Source organism: Panthera tigris, chromosome E2, assembly GCF_018350195.1.
Source record: "Panthera tigris isolate Pti1 chromosome E2, P.tigris_Pti1_mat1.1, whole genome shotgun sequence".
NCBI lineage: Eukaryota > Metazoa > Chordata > Mammalia > Carnivora > Felidae > Panthera > Panthera tigris.
The window spans coordinates 54715281-54733062 of NC_056674.1; the positions used below are offsets into that span (position 1 = coordinate 54715281).

The window sequence follows — 17782 nt, forward strand, 5'->3', positions numbered from 1 at the left end:
CAGACCAGCGGCCAGCAGCCCCGTGGGGGAGTGACCGCTTCATGGGTACGTTGTCTCCTTTCGGAGCGCTGAGAATGCCTTAGCACTGAACTAAGTGCCGTGAAGTTGCACGACACTGTGAATGTGCCAGCGGCCATTGCGTTGTACGTTTTAAAGTGGTTAGCGTTTGATTTTATATGAATTTTATCTCACTTCTAGAAAGCAGCAGGGGGAGGTGAGCTAAAACCCACTCCTCCGATCCGAGCCGTTCTGTGGTACTACCAGAGGTAACGGTGCCGTCATTATTACTGTTGTCGTTGTTGTTGACTCTCCAAACGGGCTGGAAGAGGCTTCCCTATCCTCTGACCTGACATCTGTCCTTTGAGTCCAGGGTGTGTGTCCAGGGGGCAGCGAGCAGCAGCAAACCCGTCCTCATTCCAGTGGGATGGTGCCATGTGGAGTCGGGCTGTGCAGAGAGGGATCTCCCTCCACGATGACTCAGGCAGCTTCCATGCAGGGAGAGGGGGACCTGTCTATAGTGTGGTTCACCCAGCAGGGTGCCAGGGCGCCAACCCCAGCCCCACCCCCACCCCCACCCCCACCCCCACCCGTGGCAAACAGCCTGCTGTTCTCAGCCCGGGTCCCCCGGGGGGCAAGGTTTCCCAGCCTCCCACGTCCACCTGCCTTGGGAGTGAGCTCATGGAGGGTGTTTCCAGACCCGCTTCTCCTCTTGGGGTCTGGGAGCCTCTTCCCTGCTCCCCTTCCTGGGATTGGTGCTGGACACCTTCCCAACATATGCCTTGAGTCAGCCTGAGCCTCATCTTGGGGGTCGCAGACATCATGATTCACATTCGATTTTAGAGGAATCCCCATGGAAACCAGGCAGGTTTGGGTGGGAAGGAGCTGGCTCCCTGGGAAGCAGGGGGAGGTGCAGCCTGGGGGCCTCGGGGGGAGGGGCTGCTTCAGGGGAGTTTGGTCACCCCACTCCTTGCCTACTCTGACGTGGGAGGTCCGAGGGGGTTCCCAGTGTGGAATGTCAGCTCCGAGGGTCTTTGGTGACTAGGGGCCCTCACGAAGCCCCCTCCAGGCTCTGCTCTCCTGAGCCCAGATCCAGGCATCAAGGGGATGCTAGAGAAGCAGCTCATCTCAGAAACAGAAGCAGGAGGGGAGCGCTCTCCTCCTGGTCTGGCGGACACCAAGACCCCCAAGCTAGCCCCTCATCAGTCCCCAAGGGCAAAAGGACAGAGGCACCTCAACTCCCACGGGAGAGCAGCGTCCCCGTGCGCCTGGACCCCCGTGTGCAGACTTCTGCGATCCCAGCCCCTGTGCGGCGCAGTCGGGCTGTGGGCACTTGGCCGCCATGTGGTCCCTCTGAGCTCACCGGGATCAGAGCCTGGCTTTTCCAGGACCCAGCCAGGCTCGGGGCTCAGGACGAAGGCCCCCCCAGCCTTAGCCGGGGCTCCCCGGTTCTCTTTAATATCTCTTTAATGAGAGCAATTTGGCAATGACGTAAAATATGCTTTTACCCTTTGTCCCAGTAATTCCATTTCTGGGAATCTGGCCTAAGGAAATAATCCTAAATATAGGGTAGAAAAACACGTTTCACAAGGATGTTCATTGTGGAGTTGTTTATAGTGGCATAAAATGAAACAACCACACTGTCCATGGTGGTGGGGGGAGGTGGGAAGCAGTGATAAAACAGTGGCCAAATGCTTTATAGCCACTAAATAATAGTTCTGGAAATCATTGTCCAGAATATACGATGTACATGTGATGGAACATTATGTTAAAAAGAAAAAAAAAAAAACAGGCAAGTCACAAGATTATGTATTGTATGACTTGGGCTCTGTAAAAAAAAAAAAGGAAAAAAATCATGTATAAAAAATAATCAGGAGGATAATACAAAGGTAATATACCAAAGAGCTAATGAGTGGTCTTGATGTGATTTTATCTGAAAGATTTCATTCTATTCATCGGCTTCCAAATCATCTACAGTATTCACACATTGCCTTTCTTAGGTTTGACCTCTAATTTACTTTCAGTACAATTCATCCTTTAAGGGTGTAGATTTGTGAGTTTTGACAAAGATACACAGTCAGGTAACCACCACCACCACCATCGAGATACAGACTATTTCCAGGGGCACCTGGGTGGCTCAGTCGGTTAAGCGTCCCATCTCTCGATTTCAACTCAGGTCATGATCTCACAGTTCATGAGTTCCAGCCCCGAGTTGGGTTCTGTGCAGACAGTGCAGAGCCTGGTTGGGAATCTCTCTCTTCTTGTGCCCTTCCTCCACTCACAATGCTCTCTCGCTCTCTCTCTCTCAACAATAAATAAACTTAAAAAAAAATTTTTTTTTAATATTTCCATCACCCCACACAGCTCCCCGTGCCCCTTGGTAACTGGTCCCCACCTGCACCCTGGCCGCTGGAGAGCGGTAGTCTGAGTTCAAGTTCCGTAGTTTTGCTCCTTCCGAGACGTCACGTGACGCACACAGAATCGTGCAGTATGGCCTCGCACTGTTTTACATGTAGAAACAACCGAGTCTGCTTGTTGTTCTCTTACATGTACCTTTCAGAGCTGGATTTCCCAGCTTCCCTCAAGTGGAGGGGAATTAAATTTTTCTTTTTTATCTGACTCAGCCTTTACCCCATGTAGGAATCTCCTGCACTGTAACTCAGATCATCGTGTTCAGATTACCAAGGAATTATCAGTTATCTGTGAAATCGCCCCAGCCGTGTGAAAGTACCCGGACGAGGGAGGCCCGTGGTCAGCACTGGCTCACACCTGAATCCCAAGAGAGCATTCAGGGACTCTCAGTCCCGATCCGTCCCCTTTCCCTCGTAAGCCCCCTGGGCTCCTGCCTAGGCTCTGTCGTCGAAGACGATGGTAGCAATAACACGGCAGCAGTTAATTTCTGTCTGTGAACATTTTATCTTAGAACAGTTTGAGATGTACAGAAAAGTTACAAAGGCAGCACAGAGTTTCCATAGACCCCTAAGCCCGCTACCCCAGTTGTGAACATGTCCCAGAAACAGGATACATTTGTCACAACTAATGAGCCAGTAGTGATATGCTGTTATTAAAGCCCATGCTTTATTTGATTCCCTTCGTTTTTACCTAATGTCCGTCTTCTGTCCCAGGATCCCACTGGGGATCCCACAGTGCAAGGAGTGGTCCTCCTCCATAGACAGAGAATTCTCATGTTTGGGACAGTTGCTTGGACTTTGCTTGGTTTTGATGAGTACTGGTCAGGTGTTGTGAGGAACGTCCTTCAGTTGGTGTTTATCTGATCCTTTTGTCACCATTAGACCAGAGGTATGGGTCTGGGGGAGAAAGAGCCTAGAGGTAAAGTTTATTGTTTCTCGCAGTACCTCATTTTACTGCACTTTTTAGAATGTTCCAGATGCGGTGCTAAGCCTTGACAGACTGGGTCTCCTTAAAGGATTATTAGAAAATAATCCTGTCTAATAAATTCTCGTTTTACCATTGGCTGAAATGGACTCAGAGAGGTACAGTAACTTGCATGAAGCCACACAGTTAAGAGACTCGAACACAGGTCTCTCTGTACACATTTTGCTTTTAGCCAGTACTGTTTCGAACAGTGGGAAAGCAGAATGTCTGCTATTAAAAACCAGCATGTATTTATTTATACCCAACCTTTCCCCAAAAAGCCTGTGTTGTAACTTCTAATCAAGGCCACATTGAAGCAGCTGGAGCAGGGTCGTGAGAAAGGCAGACACAGGCAAGCCCCGCCTCCTGGACATCGCGCACACGTCGGGAGTGGTCACCCCACCCCGAGCGTGTGGTCGCCACGGGCTTGGTGCCACACGGGGCAGTGCGGAGCCTCGTCGTGTCCCAGAGTCCCCGGGGAGGCCGGTGGGAGGCAGAGGCTTCGAGGCCCATAGGTGCGCTTCTAAAGAAACGAGGCTGGCCGTTGGCTCGGTTTGGATCATCGAGTCCAGATATTCACGGAATGGGCGTTGCTATCTTTCTCTTGTTTGGTGTGGTCTGGCGGTTTTCCAGATGTGTTAGTGGCCATGGCTCAACCCGTGTCCTCTGGCCTCTGTATGTCTCAAGGGGTCAATGGCATGGAGTTTGGAGGCCGACCAGACCTCGTAAAGGGAGGGAGGTGGACTTGGGCCGCGACAGAAAGGCCTTTGGCGCATCTGGTACCCGGGGGCCATTGCTTCCGAAAGGAGATTTTTTTTTTTTTTTCATTTGTCAATTAAGTTTTAATTTTAAAATTTAATTCTTAAAATGATCCCCAGAAAGCATCTTCCCCAAGTATGTTCTGTGTCATGATTAGAAGCAATACATGGATGAACACTGTGTTATTTAGGAAAATAATTCCTTCATTTAGAAGAAAATGACTACCCCCGTCTCAGTGCCAGGGTCTGTTTGGGCACTTGCAACGGAACAGGTGGAGATTTCTGCTCTTGTGCTGGAACACTAGCAGGAGAGACAGCACACAATAAATACTTGAACGTGGGTTCAGATAATAAGTGTCTAACCAATCCCCCGAGCCCCTGGTTGCACGGATATTCTCGGGACAAGATGTGCAGTCAGAGCTGAGTCATTGATGGCGGAATACCGAGAACGGAACAGTGCATGGGGCGCAGGCACAGGCTGCAAGGTGAGGGGAGCCCGCACATCTGCACCACGGCAACTCTCCTGGTCAGACACAGAGGCTCCTGGGATTGGTGCTGAGGGGTGGGCTCTGTGCCTTTGGGGAAGGGCAGAAGGGATCTGACTGCCCCTCCCCCGCTGCCTCCCCTCCCCCCCCCCCACCGCCTCTGTTTGCTAGGGACCTGCTCTGGAGCCTCCAGGCTGTTCCTGCTTCTGTCCCCTCCTCCCGAGTCTCTTCCCCAAACAACACTCCGCCCCAGACCCCTGGCTGGGTCCACAGGACCCTCTGGGAGTGGCCTTCCTCCTTTGGGCAGTCTCCTCCCTGAACACGCCCAGCTTGTTCCCACGCCTGGGCCTTTGCACTGGCCACGAGCTCCGAGCTCCGGGGCGTACTCCTGCCCCACCTCTCGGGGGCACCGGGCCCCTGCAGCTCTTAGCCCCTGTGAGCACACCCTCTTGGATTCTTGGTGCAGCACCTGCTGTTTATTTGTGTATTTGGTTTGTTATCTCTTTGCCCCCCTGGGCTCCTGTCTCATCCACTGCTGTATCTCCAGCACCCGGCATATGGGCCTATAACGTAATAGATGCCCAACGAATACGTCAGATGAGTGAATGAGTAAACGAATGAATGAAAGAACGAATGTGTTGATCAACCTCTCTCCCTTCCTGAGCCCGGTGACCGGTCGTATCAGGGAGATTTGTCGCAGCCTGTGCCCTCAGCCCTCTCTGCCACCACCACTGCATCTCAACTTGGGCAGACAGAAATGGAAACTTAAAACCTCGTGGCGGTCCTAAATCCTGATGGTAGAATGAACTCGTCGGGCCATGGATTTTACATTGCGCCCCCACTTGTGTGCAGCTCAGTGGGGCGTGGTTAGGGCCCCGATTCCTGAGTCGCCAGCTCGGTTCGGCCCTGGCCAGCCCCCGTCCCAGCTGGCCTACCTTGGGCAAGTCACGTGACACCTCCGGGTCCTCAGCGTGCGGTGGGATGGCCCTGGCACCTGCTCCACGGGGCCGTTGTGAGGATGGAAGGAGACCTCGCTTGGCGCGTGTCACGGCTGGGGACGCGTCAGCCGTCACGTTCTGCCTTCTCGGCTAAGCTACGCTTGCCTCTGGCTCTGCTGAAGTATGGCTTCCTGGCTTCCTGGGGTCAGGGCGGTAAGAGCGCTGCTGGTACCTGGTGGCCAGTGCATCCCCTTGGCTCCTGGTGCCTTCTGTCCGTGACAGGGGAGCTCCCTCACAGAGTAGTGAGTGGCTGTGAGTTTCTCTCTCCCTGCCCTCACCCCAGCATTGACCGACGAAAGCTGTTCCAGTTCTTCCTTTCGGCACAAATTGTCGAGCCCTTGCCATGTGCCAGGCTCTGCGGAGAGAGGGCAGGGAGCAAGACAGACATGGGGCGGACCTTACGGAGCTGCAGCCTGGCCAGGAGGCAGGCATCGGTAGATGACATATGGTAAACGTCCACAGTGATTCAGTGGGGTGCGCGGAGCGCCGAGGGCACAGGGAAGGATGTGGCCAGGTGGGCTTTAGGGTCTGGGGGGTAGCAGGCCCCCCAGAAGACCTGTGGAGCTGAGGCCTGGACAGTGGAGGAGGAGATGCCAGGGATGGGGCCACAACCGTTTGGGGACAAAGGGCAGGCTAACTGTGTGGTGCCACCGGGTGGGCCGTTGGGGAGGGCCGACAGAGAAGAGAAAGTGGGTGCGGCTGGAGGAAGGAGCCTGGCAGGGGTGGAGGGGCAAGTGGGATTCGTGCTTGGGCGACCAGGAACTGTGGAAGGACACTGAACAGGGAGTAGGGGGATACAGTTCGTCGACTTGGAGTGTGGCCCTGGGTCTCGAGTGGGGAGTGCATATGTGGGTGGGGAGACAAGACCCGGAAATCGAAGGGGGTCTATGACTGCATTCTGGGCAGGAGAAGGCAGTGGCTTGCACACGGTGAGGGCTGGAGGGATCCAGGCTCTGCCCTGTGCTGGGCCCCGCGAACGCCTAGAGGAACAGGGCACCCTTAAGGTGCCCCCAGTCTGGTCCCGACTCTACAGCTCCAAACACGGGGGCGAGTTTCCACTGCAGCCCCCTCCTGCCAGCTGGGATGCTAGGAAAGACGGAGTTCCTTTGGTCTCCAGAGTCACCCCGTGTCTGTACCAACTCGGTTTGCCTGTTGCCAGAATGGGGGGGGGGGAGGATGTTTTCTGGAACCTTCTTTGAGGCATGGATACTGTGCCTGATCTTGTAACCAATGTGTGTCTTCTCTCTTTCTTTTTCTTTTTTTCTTTTTGCTGCAGCCAACTGGGTACATGGAAAACTCGGTCTCCTACAGCGCTATTGAAGACGTTCAGCTGCTGTCCTGGGAGAATGCCCCGAAGTACTGTTTACAGCTCACAATCCCTGGGGGAACAGTCTTACTGCAGGTAGGAGAGACAAACATGAACAAGCAGTTTCCTCTGCCCCCTCCGCGCCCTCGCACTCCGCTTTCCCTCAGAGGAGACGGCCAGCTCCCAGGAGGGAAGGTTATTTAGCTTAGGGCACATTCTTCTCCAGCATAAGAAAGGTATAAACCGTGGGGCCCTCTCTGGGAGAGGAGCAGGGAATGTGCACAGACTGACCTCCTACCGCCTGCCTGTTGCAGCCCAGGAACCTTATGTCTTATGCTTTTCTTTCTCTCCACAAACCTGAGAAATGGGTCTTTTGATCTCCATTTTACAGATGAGGTAACTGAGGCGCAAAGGCATGTTTTTAGGACTTAGAAAGCTATAGTAAGCAACACATGCCACCTTTTGCTCTACTTTGAGTGAGGAGGAGGTTCTTCTCGTCGGTCTCAGTCTTTTTTTTGCCCTTTGAGAGAGAGAGAGATTGGGAGCGTGCACACCACGAGCAGTAGACAGGGGCAGAGGGAGAGAGTCTTAATCAGGCTCCCCGCTCAGCCCAGAGCCTGATGCGGGACTCCCTCCCACGGCCCTGGGATCATGACGTGAGCCGAAATCAAAGGTCAACCGACTGAGCCCCCCAGAGCTGTCTCCTTGGAAAAGGGTGCATTTTGTGCGTATCGGTCAGGGCTGTTGTTTGGAAATGATACAAACATTCAAACTCTCTGAAGCGAAAAGAATTTGATGCTGTAATTGTGTTCAAGTAACTGGGAAGTCTAAGAGAGGCCTTCAGACATAGCTTGATCCAGGAGTCAAGTGCTAATAGTATTCAGGGACTCTCTCTGTCTCCATTTCCTGGCTCTCTTTCTGTGCATTGGCTTCATTGTCAGGGACGGTTTCTCCATGCATGAGAAAAATGGACTTTTTTTTTTTTAAGTTTATTTATTTATTTGAGAGAGAGCATACATGTGGATGCGTGAGCAGGGGAGGGGCAGAGAGGGAAGGAGAGAGGATCCCAAGCAGGCTCCTCACTGCCAGCAGAGAGCCCGCCTCAGGGCTGCAACTCATGAACCGTGAGATCACGACCTGAGCCAAAATCGAGAGTCGGTTGCTTAACTGACTGAGCCCCCCAGGCACCCTGGGAAAGAGGGACTTCCATCCTTAAAAATGTGAGAGCCCATTTTCCTTCCAGTACCCTTCGGTAAAATCTCACAGAAGATTCTGACTGGCCCTGCTGTAGTCCCCTACATCCCAGGAATGGCCCCACCCTAGGTTACATACCCAGCCTTGACCATAGGGGGCTGTGTACTCTCATGGCCCTTCCAGGACCTTGTGGTCCGGGAGAGGTGGGTCCACCAGGCAAGGAATCGTGGCTGAAAAATTTGCAGCAGTGCATACATGCGACGTGTCCTGTGTCGTTTCGGGCAGAGCCGTCCCAGCCTCCGGCAGGGACCCCGAGTCCGAAAGTGCTCATCTAGAGAGAATTCATTCTCTTGTCTTTGGGAGAACAGGCCCTCCTTTTAGGAACATATTCTTTCTAACTCTGTCACTCCAGGGAGATCTGCCCTGAGCCTGAAGAGATGTTCCCTAAAACGCATTTCCAAAGCGGCCACTAGATTGTGTAACAACACGGAAGGCGAGAGGCACATGGTCTGGCCTCTGAGGAATGCTGAGCTCAACAAGCTGACTCGAACAGCTAATTCTTTAGAAAAATCGTCTTCTTTCCTGTCACCCCTTGGAGGACACCAGCACCACGGCCGCCCGTCTGTTTTCTTCTCAGTTCTGGCGGCCTCTGCACTGGGCTGTCTTTCTTCTACCTGCCCTCACCTTTTCCCTCCTCCCCACCCCCCAGCGCAGCCAGCAGAACTCTCCTGTCTGCCCTTCCGGCCCCTCTGACAGCTGCCATCTGGAGTCTGTGGGGGCAGCCACTTCCGGCCCCCTTGGGCTGGGACCTGAGCAGCGGCGGGACATTCGGGGGGCGGGGACAGTAATAGCATCCTGTGGAAAGCTGGAGAAGAGGGGTACAGAGAAAATCCTACTGACTCACAGAGCACCGAGCCGGCCTGCTCCCTGTGCTGGGGGAGGAAGGTAAATGAGCCCCTTGGCCCCATCCTCGAAGAGTTGTGGGGCTCTCTGGGGAGACCGAGCTCTAAACACGTGACTACAGAGATAACAGCTAAAATAGAGGCACATCCCGGAGGGCAGGGACTGACTCACTCGGCCTGGGGGGGCCAGAGAAGGCTCCCCAGGGGTGGCGACCTTATAGTGGGGCATAGAGGGATGAGTAGGAGTGTGCCAGGATGGGGGGCACACACTCGGGGCAGAGGGAATGCGGGTGCAAAGCACGAATGTGAGAGAGGGGGCTTTTGCTGCCCTGGAAGAGAGGGGGAGGCAGGTTCAGGGCCCTGTGGATGATGTCCAGAGCTCTTGGGTCACAGCCAGACTCTATGGGTCTTATTAGCCGAGTGAAGAAGCCAAGGCTATGTTCCGAGGGCAATGGAGAGCCGTGGAAAGCTCTTACGGGTTGGAAGGGACAGTAGAGGGATCAGTCTAGTTGCAGGACAGAGAGGGAGCACCAGAGGGAGGCAGGAGGGAGGGAAACCTTGAAGTAGTCCAGCTAGAGTGGGGAGGGCCCTGAGCCCCAATCTCCTGGGCTGTATAGTGGCTGCTGCTTGGCCGGCAGGAGGGTCGCATTGTTCCTGGGGCTGGAGGGGCCGGCGTCCCCCCAAGGAAGGCCCGAATGCCGCTCACCCAGGGGTGGAGGGGCAGGGAGGCTTAGAGGGATGTGGGTTGCTGGGCAGTGGAATGTCCCTTTAACCCAGGCCGTGGCTGCAGGCCGGCGGTTATGACTCGCCTGGCTGGGGCTGCGTCCGGCCGTGGCCTCGCGTCAGAGCTCCCCCTGCCGAGCCGACAGGCGGGCCTGCGCCAGCACCCCCCTTGCTCGCTGCACCCCCCCAGCTCCGGTGGACAGAGGCTGGAGCAGGAGAGCGGCACTCACACACGGCCCTCCACCCCATTACTCAGGGAGCCCAGGTGGGTGCAACCCCCCCCCCCACCTCACCCTCTCCCTCCGCCGTTTCCACCAGCTTCCACCTCGCTTCCTTCTCATCATCGCCCTCCTCCCTCCCCTCCATGATTCATGGGTCGTGTGTGGCCGCCTTGTTACATAAGTGGGTTCCGAGTCATCTTGGAGATGGCCTTTGGGCTGGAAGGTACCTGACGCCCCAGGGCGGCGCTCCTCGCGTGCTGTCGACAGTGTCCGCGGGACCCTTCTTTGGGTTTGTCCTGGTTTGTGTGATGGGACCCGGAGCTGTGGCACGACTGAGCAGTCCTCCCTGCCGTGCGTGCAGGAAGGACCAGGACGCAGCCTGCCGTGCTCAGGGGGCAAGGCCGCCTGGAGCAGCTTCGTCTGGGTCTGGGCGCCCCTGGCCGCAGGGCAGGCAGAGGGTGAAATGCCCCCCCCCCAGGGGTGCCTCCCGCTGGCAGCCACTAGCCACACTGGGTTGTCTGCATTTTAATTTACTGAATCAAGTTGAGAATGCAGATCATGGTCCACTGGCCACATTTCGAGGGCTCGGTAGCACACGGACCTAGCGGCTGCTGCTTGGACGGTGCAGACAGCGACCGTTTCCGTCATCGCAGAATGATGGAAGTGCTGCACGGGGCTGGACCCTGGAACTTCTCGTTGCGGCCCCGTGTTCCACGCACCGCCTCCCCGCCAGAGGAAGTAACCTCACAAGGCTGGAGGCTCTGGCCTGTTCCAGCAGCTCTGAAGAGGGTCACGTCCTGCTTCATGTGCACGGCTGTTCTCTCCCGCGGGGTGATGTTGGGGTTGCAGGGGTCCCCACCCTCGCCTGCCAGGCTCTCGCTCTCGGTCTCCCTTTCGGGTTCTCGTACCCACGTGAATCTGTTTTCCTCTGTCTCTCTCTGACACTTTCTCTTCTCCCCGTGTCTCCCTCTCTCTCGCTATATTTCACTCTCTGCTTCTCTTATAGTTTTTTTTTTTTTGTTTTTTGTTTTTCCTGACGTCTTTCTCCATCCCAAGCCTCTCTCCACCCCAGGCCCTTCTCTCCGTGCATCTTGACTTCACTCCCTCTGTGTCTCCTCCTCCCTCTGTTCCTCCCTCTCCAACCTCCATCTCTCTCCCAGGGACCTCCTGACAAAGCTGCTTTGTTAGAATTTGAATCGCTGCCTCACTCAGACCTCTGGGAGCTGACCTATCCGAGTTCAGGGAAGGTTAAGAGACGATCTCTGGCAACCGTGCCTTCTCCCAGCGCAGAGAGCCCGAGCGGTGTGCCAGCAGGTCGAATCCCCAGACAAAGGCACCAGCCTCCCAGCCTTGTCCAGTTGGTGTCTTTCTGGAAGCTTTGTGTTTTTCAGCATGAGCTCCCTAATGCCATGTTATTAGAATCCCCGGGTGCAGAAAGGGCCTATTTATCTTCTTTCCCCCCTTAATGCCCTTTGTGCTGATGTTTCATTGTGAGGAAGTAACTACATAAGAACATAAACGGTGCAATGAAAGCGTCCAGGGCGGGGGGGCTCCTTGCCGGCCTGTGGGGTGGGGTAGCCAGCATTAAAGAGCCCTGTGGCGCCCATCATCTGGGGATTTCTGCCTTGCAGTTGGGTTTCTGCCCATCCGTGAGAAGTAGACAGGAGCCCCCTGCTCCTAAAACAGGGTCCAGGCGGAACCAGAACAAAGAGACCCTCGTCTCCCGATGGTCTCAGAGACCGGCTCTTCTCCCAAGAGGATCTCCAGAGGCCAGGCGTCAGGGGCAGGGACAGGGTGGGTTCCCTTCTTACTGGAAGCCAGTGAGAAAGAGCTTTCCGGTCTGAAAAGCACGTGCTGTTTTTTCCCTAAGAAGTTGGGCCAGGAAGGAGAACTTGGGAACAGTCACCCACAGTGCACCCTTGGCTGTTTTTCTCACCTCTCGAGACAATACAACAATGAGAGAGAACTTGGCAACTTTCGAAGAGGAAATTAGGCAGAATTTGCCTGGAACGAGGCCCTTCCAGTATTAGAAAGATTTATCGCTAGGAGAAATTAGCGCTGGCCTGAGCAGGCCTGCCTGCCTCCAGGGGCTCTTTCCCATGCTTGAATCCAGTGACCCCCCCCCCCCCCCCCAGGACTCTGAGCTGTACCCTGCGTCCCACGGCGCCAAGTCGTCCTGGCTCAGCTGCCCATACAGCAGTATAGAAACCCTGTGCAGAAACTCACCCTTTCCTCCGGGCCACGTACAGCCCAGTCCAGAGTGGACCTCTCCTTTCCATTGGGAGGCACTTAGAGGTGATATGTCGGGATCCCGGACATCCCCCCGCCCCGCGCCCCGAGCAGCATCCGTCCTTCTTCGAAACCAGACAAACCAGAAGAAGGAGCAGTTCGTGGCCCAACCTCTCCGGCTCCATCAGTGAGAGATGTGCCGCCCCTCTTCGGGAGGAAAGTTCTGGCCCCTTCTCTTGTTTGCGACGTGGGGATTGGAACCCGAGCCGAGTCCTTCCTCCCCCCTTTCACCAGGCATAATGCCTTCAGATTCCCCAGCCCAGTTCCTGCAAGCCTGCTGGAGCCCAGACACATGGCTCTCCTGTTGGGGGCGGGCAGCCTGTGCGGCCTTGGACAAGCAGCAGTAACCTCTCCAGGGCACTGATCTTGTCTGTGAGCTGGAGTCGTAGGACCTGCCTCCTTGGCTGTTGTGAGGACCAGCGTTACTACACGTAAAATACTTAGCACTGTGCCTGGTCATAGGAGGTTTTCGGGGAAAGACCGCCGTGACTCTTTTTTAGTCCCGATCAGATACACCTTGGGGGAGAGACGGGATCAAGACTGAGTAGTTCTTTAGAAGCGTGACTGCACATGAGATTTTTCTTCCAACGAGCAGGACGGGTGATGCTTCACCCATCCATCTAACTCTCCACCCACCCAGTCCATTTATGTATCTGTCTGTCCACCCGTCTACCCATCCGTCATCCATGCATCCACGTGTCCATCCAGTCATCCATTCAACATCCCAGCCAATCTTTCACCTAACAGACATTTCTCTGGGTTTTGCGGACGCAGTAGTGACTAAATCAGACATGGTTGCTGACCTCATGGAGCTCACGGCCTGGCGAGAGAGAAGAACGATGAGATCAGCACTTGCAGGGCAGGGTAGGGCAGTTAGATGAGCTTCCACCGCCTGAGGTGGTCCGGGATGGCGAGGGAAAGGGAAAGCGCTGAAAGGAATTCGGGGCAGAACTGAAGGGTGAGTAGCGCAGCAGGCCCTGAGGGAGGAGGAAGGCAGAGTGTTCCCGGTAGGATGTATGTCCGGTGTGAAAGCTACATGAAAAGCGAAGCAAGCCGGCTCATGCTCGGTCATGCTGCCGTGGCAAAGCAGCCCCAGCTTCTCAGTGGCTCAAAACAGCAAAGGGTTTTTTCTCACTCAGGCCACGTGTCCGTTGTGGGTCAGCGGGGAATACTGCTCATGGAGCCGGTACCGTCTGGCATGTTCCTGGTTTTACCGCGGCAAGGGGAAGGGACCCTGCTAAGTAGCGTGCTGGCTCGTAGACGCTCCACTGGAAGCGACGCAGGTCACATCCACTCACGCTTGGTTGGCCACGGCCAGCCCCGTGGCTTCGAGTACCTGCCACGTGCTGGGAGGAGAGCTGGACACTTTGCGGGAGGATGCTGATAAGACCACAGCAAGTCTGGGCCTCAGTTTGCTCATCAGAAGCGTGGCAGGAAGGGATGGGCTGGGCTAGAATTGGGTCCCTAACCTACGGCCCCTGGTGTCTTCCAAAACTGCCTCTGTGTGTGTTTGTGTGTGTGTCTGTGGGTGTCTTTGCGTGCACCTGCATGTGTGTGCAGTGGACACATGTGCACTGTACTTGGGTGTGATTCTGCAGCTTGTTTCAGGTTCTCAAAGGGATTCAGATTCCCATAAATCCCCCCAAAAACCAAGAACTCCTGAATGGGTGATCCTTGAAATCCCTTTGAGCCTCCAGTTCAAAGAGCCTCATTTGTTACGATGGACGAACGTAGTCACGGCCTCTGTCTTCCTCCAAAGTGCAGCCAGCCCAGAGGGCACAGTGAGGGCTGTGGCCACCTCTCCTCCCGGTCGCGCTGGGGAATGATGAGCCCAGCGGGTGGGGTGGGGGACGTCTGCTGTCTCTGCCTCCCTGGAGTGGAGGCAGGGAACCGGATGGCACCTCCAGCATTTGCCCCCGTGTCATGAGTCCACTTGGCGAACTTGGTGACCCCGGCTTCACCGGGGAGGTAGCAGTTAATCCGACGGGACTCTGTCTCCTTTCCCAGTCCCGTGGGCGGGATGGGGCTCTGAGAGTGGTGGGAAGGAGGGCGGGGAGCGTGGTCCCAGCCAAAGTGCTGGAGGGGGCGAGGGGTGCAGAGGACAGAGAAGGGGCGCGTGCCAGACAAGCTGTAGCAGCGAGGGCGATGGTGTGGTCAGGGGTCGGGCTGGGTCAGCTCCCAGGCGGGTGGCAGGGCCCTCCCACCTGCTCGGAGCCTCCGCGCCTCGCCTCAGAGTGAGGTGTGCAGAGCAGTTTGCTCGGTGCCTGGTAGGTGACATCAGCCGGGGTTCCTCAGTTCAGCCCCGTGCCTTGGGGAGGCAGGCTCCCCGGGTCCACGGTACAGGCGGGGTGGTCCAGGGTCACACAGCTGTTTTCAGCTGGGATCCACCAACTGCTCCCCTGAACCCACACCTGCGTTCTTTCCAGAACGTGACTCTGACCTTCTCCAGTTGAGATGCTCACGGGATGATGGAGGCAGCTGGGAAGCTGGGTGTGGGCAGGCGCGGGGGCTCTCCCACGTGAGGAGGGACTTGGAACATGCAGGGGGTTCTGCCGGAAAGGTCAGGCCGAGAGGGGAGGTGAGCAGGGCAGGTGAGATGGGGTTATGTCGCTGAAGGAACCTTCTTCCCCTTCTAGACCGCAAGGCTGCTGTCAAACAGGACACAGCAGACCCAACGGAGACCTGGGGACGCGGCCCCAGGCACCAGGGCAGGGGAGGAAACGTGCACAGCCATCTCTGCTTAGCAGCAGGCCGGGCACGTCGAGGTGGAGGTCGAGGTCGGGCAGAGCCAGACCACCTGGGGGGTGGGAGGAGGGCTCGTGGTGGAAGCAGGGGAAGCTGCCGCTCCGGGGCTGGCCAGCGCCTTCTGGAGGAACAGCTGGAGAGAAAATGCTTTGGAACATGCGTTTTTGAGAAGGAACAAGTGTCCAGTGGTGCCTTGTGGGTCATTCAGGGCTCTTGGATGTAAGCAGGCAAGATGGACTCAGGCCGTCTCCAGCAGAAAAGGAATATACTGGAAGGATTGACGGGAGCCTGGAGAACAGGCTGAGGCAGGTGGTAGTACCGTGCCCCACCCAGCCTAGGGTTTCCCTTTAGCGGAAGACACCCCTCTGCCTCATAATGAATTCTTAACCCCTTCATCCCCACATTGCATGGCTCAAGACCCAGAGTCCTGGGCAGGGGCTTCTGACTGACGTGACTGACGCGGCCTGGATCACCTGCTCCTCACAGTCAACCAAGGGAGGGGCGCCCCCCCCCCCCGCCTTAAAAATCCGCAACAGGAGCTTGCGTGCTGGGGTGGTTCCCAGAATGGGAAGGGCTGGGCCTGGTCACGGGGAGACCAGGTCTGCATTCGATTCGGCGGCCGAGGCACAGAAAGGGAGTCACTATCTAGGGCTTCCTACCACTGCTGTGCTTTCTCACCTCCTGCTTTGTGTGCATGTTCATTCATTCTTGTGCAGCCGGCCTGCAGTGGTACCCGGTACTGCTAATCAGCACGGGGGATTTGGGCCTAAGGCTCTGCCCTCAGGGCACCTGGGTGGCTCAGTTGGTTGAGCCTCTGGCTCTCGATTTTGGCCCAGGTCATGATGCCAGGGTCGTGGGATGGAGCCCTAAGTCGGGCCCTGTGCTGAGTGTGGAGTCTGCTTGAGATTCTCCTTCTCAGAGACTCACTGTCTCTCTCTCTCTCTCTCCACCCCCCACACACACCGCTCTCCCTCAAAATAAAAAAAAAAATTTTAAAAAGGACTCTGCCCTCAAGGAGCTCATTCACTTGGTCATTCAGTCCAACCAGTGACACCTTATGGGCATTGCCCGGTCCCACTGTGCACCCCCAGGACCAACAGAGCAGCCCCTCTGAGCACTAACTAGCCATACCTCCCACACCGGTTTTCTACTGCTGCTGTCACGCATTACCACACCTTTAGCGGTTCAGACAACACAAATTTAGTACTTGTTTGTTTCTAGTTCTGGACGCCAGAAGTCCAGCACGGGGCCCACTGGGCCAAAATCAAGGTGTCGGCAGGGCTAGAGCCTTGCGGAAGCTCTTGGGAGAATAGCTTTCCGTGCCTTTTCCAGCTTCAGGGGCTGTCTGTGTCCCTTAGCTTGTGGCCGCATCCCTCCAACCTCTGTTTCTGTCTCTTCTCTCTGACCTCCAGCCTCCCTCTTGTAAGGACCTTTCTGATGATATTGACTCTGCCAGAGAACGCAGAATGACCTCCCCATTTCAAGGTCCTTAACTTCCTCAAATCTTAGCAAAGCCCATTTGCCACCTAAGGTGAGGCCTTCGCAAGGACAAGCATGTGGACCATCTCTGGGGGTCCTGTATTTGGCCTCCCGCACTTGCCCCTCTCTCTGGCCAACTTGGGTGTGTTAAAAAGCCCAGAGATGGTTGTGGACTGGGCGTGTGCCGGGTAGGCTCACACCGGCTGGGACCAGCCCCTGAGAGCGGATCCAACGCGTCTCTTCCCAACTGTGGTCCAGGGATTTCCCTCCTTGTGGCGTGGAAGCAGCCACAGTGGGATCGTTTACAGCACAGAAGGTGGCACATGCTGTGATCAGGGCTTTTCTATTCTGCAAGCCTGTTGTTCCACGTTTATCAGCATCCCACAGGCCGTGGCTGCACGGATCCTGATCGGTGCTGTTTGTAAAGTGTCTACACGTGCCAGGCGCTGAGCTAAGTAAGGGTTTTGCGTGGATTATCTCATTGTTGGGGATCTTTGTGTCGCTCTCCCTGAGCATGGGGTGTATTTTTTCATCCTAATGAACAAGAAGTGTCACAAGACCACAGAGCTAGGTCAGCACGGATGGGAGGTGAGTCAGCCACAGACCCTCCGGGGTGCTGCTGGTCCCGTGAGACTCCCCTTCGGCCACCACCTCCCCCCCAGTCAGGTGACAAAGGCTCTGTGTCTTCAGGGAACTTGAACCCAGGTCTCTTGGAGACTCGGCCACCGCAGAGGTCCCTGAATCACACGGAAGGTGTCCCCCCGCCCACTCCCACTCAGGGCACAGATGCCAACTTGCCTTGTGTCCACAGGCTGGTATCAGTCTGCCAGTCTCTGAGTTTGCACACGGGGACCTGGTACCCTTACCCTCCCGCACTGGCCACGGAACAGGTTCGTTTATTCAAGCCCAGAGATTTCCCCAAACTGTGCCCTGGGAGAGCGGCTGATGCCCCATTGAGGATCTGGGTAGGGTACCTGGATCCCCTTGACAGAGGGTGACCCGAAGTTGTACACGCTTGTGCATGTGTGTGTGTGTGTCTGTGTGTGTGTGTGTGTCCATGCAGGCTGGGAACAGAAGTTGGACTTTCATACTTGGAAAGAAGCTCCAGACTTTGCGAGAGTCCCGGGACCATGAAAGTCAGGGTCAACTTAGAACAGAGGGCTGCGGGGTCAGGCGAGAACAGACACTGCATTTCTGCCCTTAGGGATGGTGACTGGAAAACTTGGAATGCCAGAAACTCTGTGGTTTACAGCATGAGTCAGACTGCCTGGGTTCAAGTCCTGGTCCCACACCTACTCCCTGTGAGCCTG

The 17782-nt window shown here is 55.8% G+C and overlaps 1 protein-coding gene across 1 annotated transcript in view; it reads left to right on the plus strand.

The window, feature by feature from the left end:
* Window positions 1-17782, plus strand: part of LOC102964436 (c-Maf inducing protein) — a 230100-nt gene that overhangs the window by 134136 nt on the left and 78182 nt on the right. The window contains exon 2 of the mRNA XM_042970514.1: window positions 6890-7015. Coding sequence (XP_042826448.1) covers window positions 6890-7015 — 126 coding nt within the window. The remainder of the gene's footprint in view (window positions 1-6889; window positions 7016-17782) is intronic.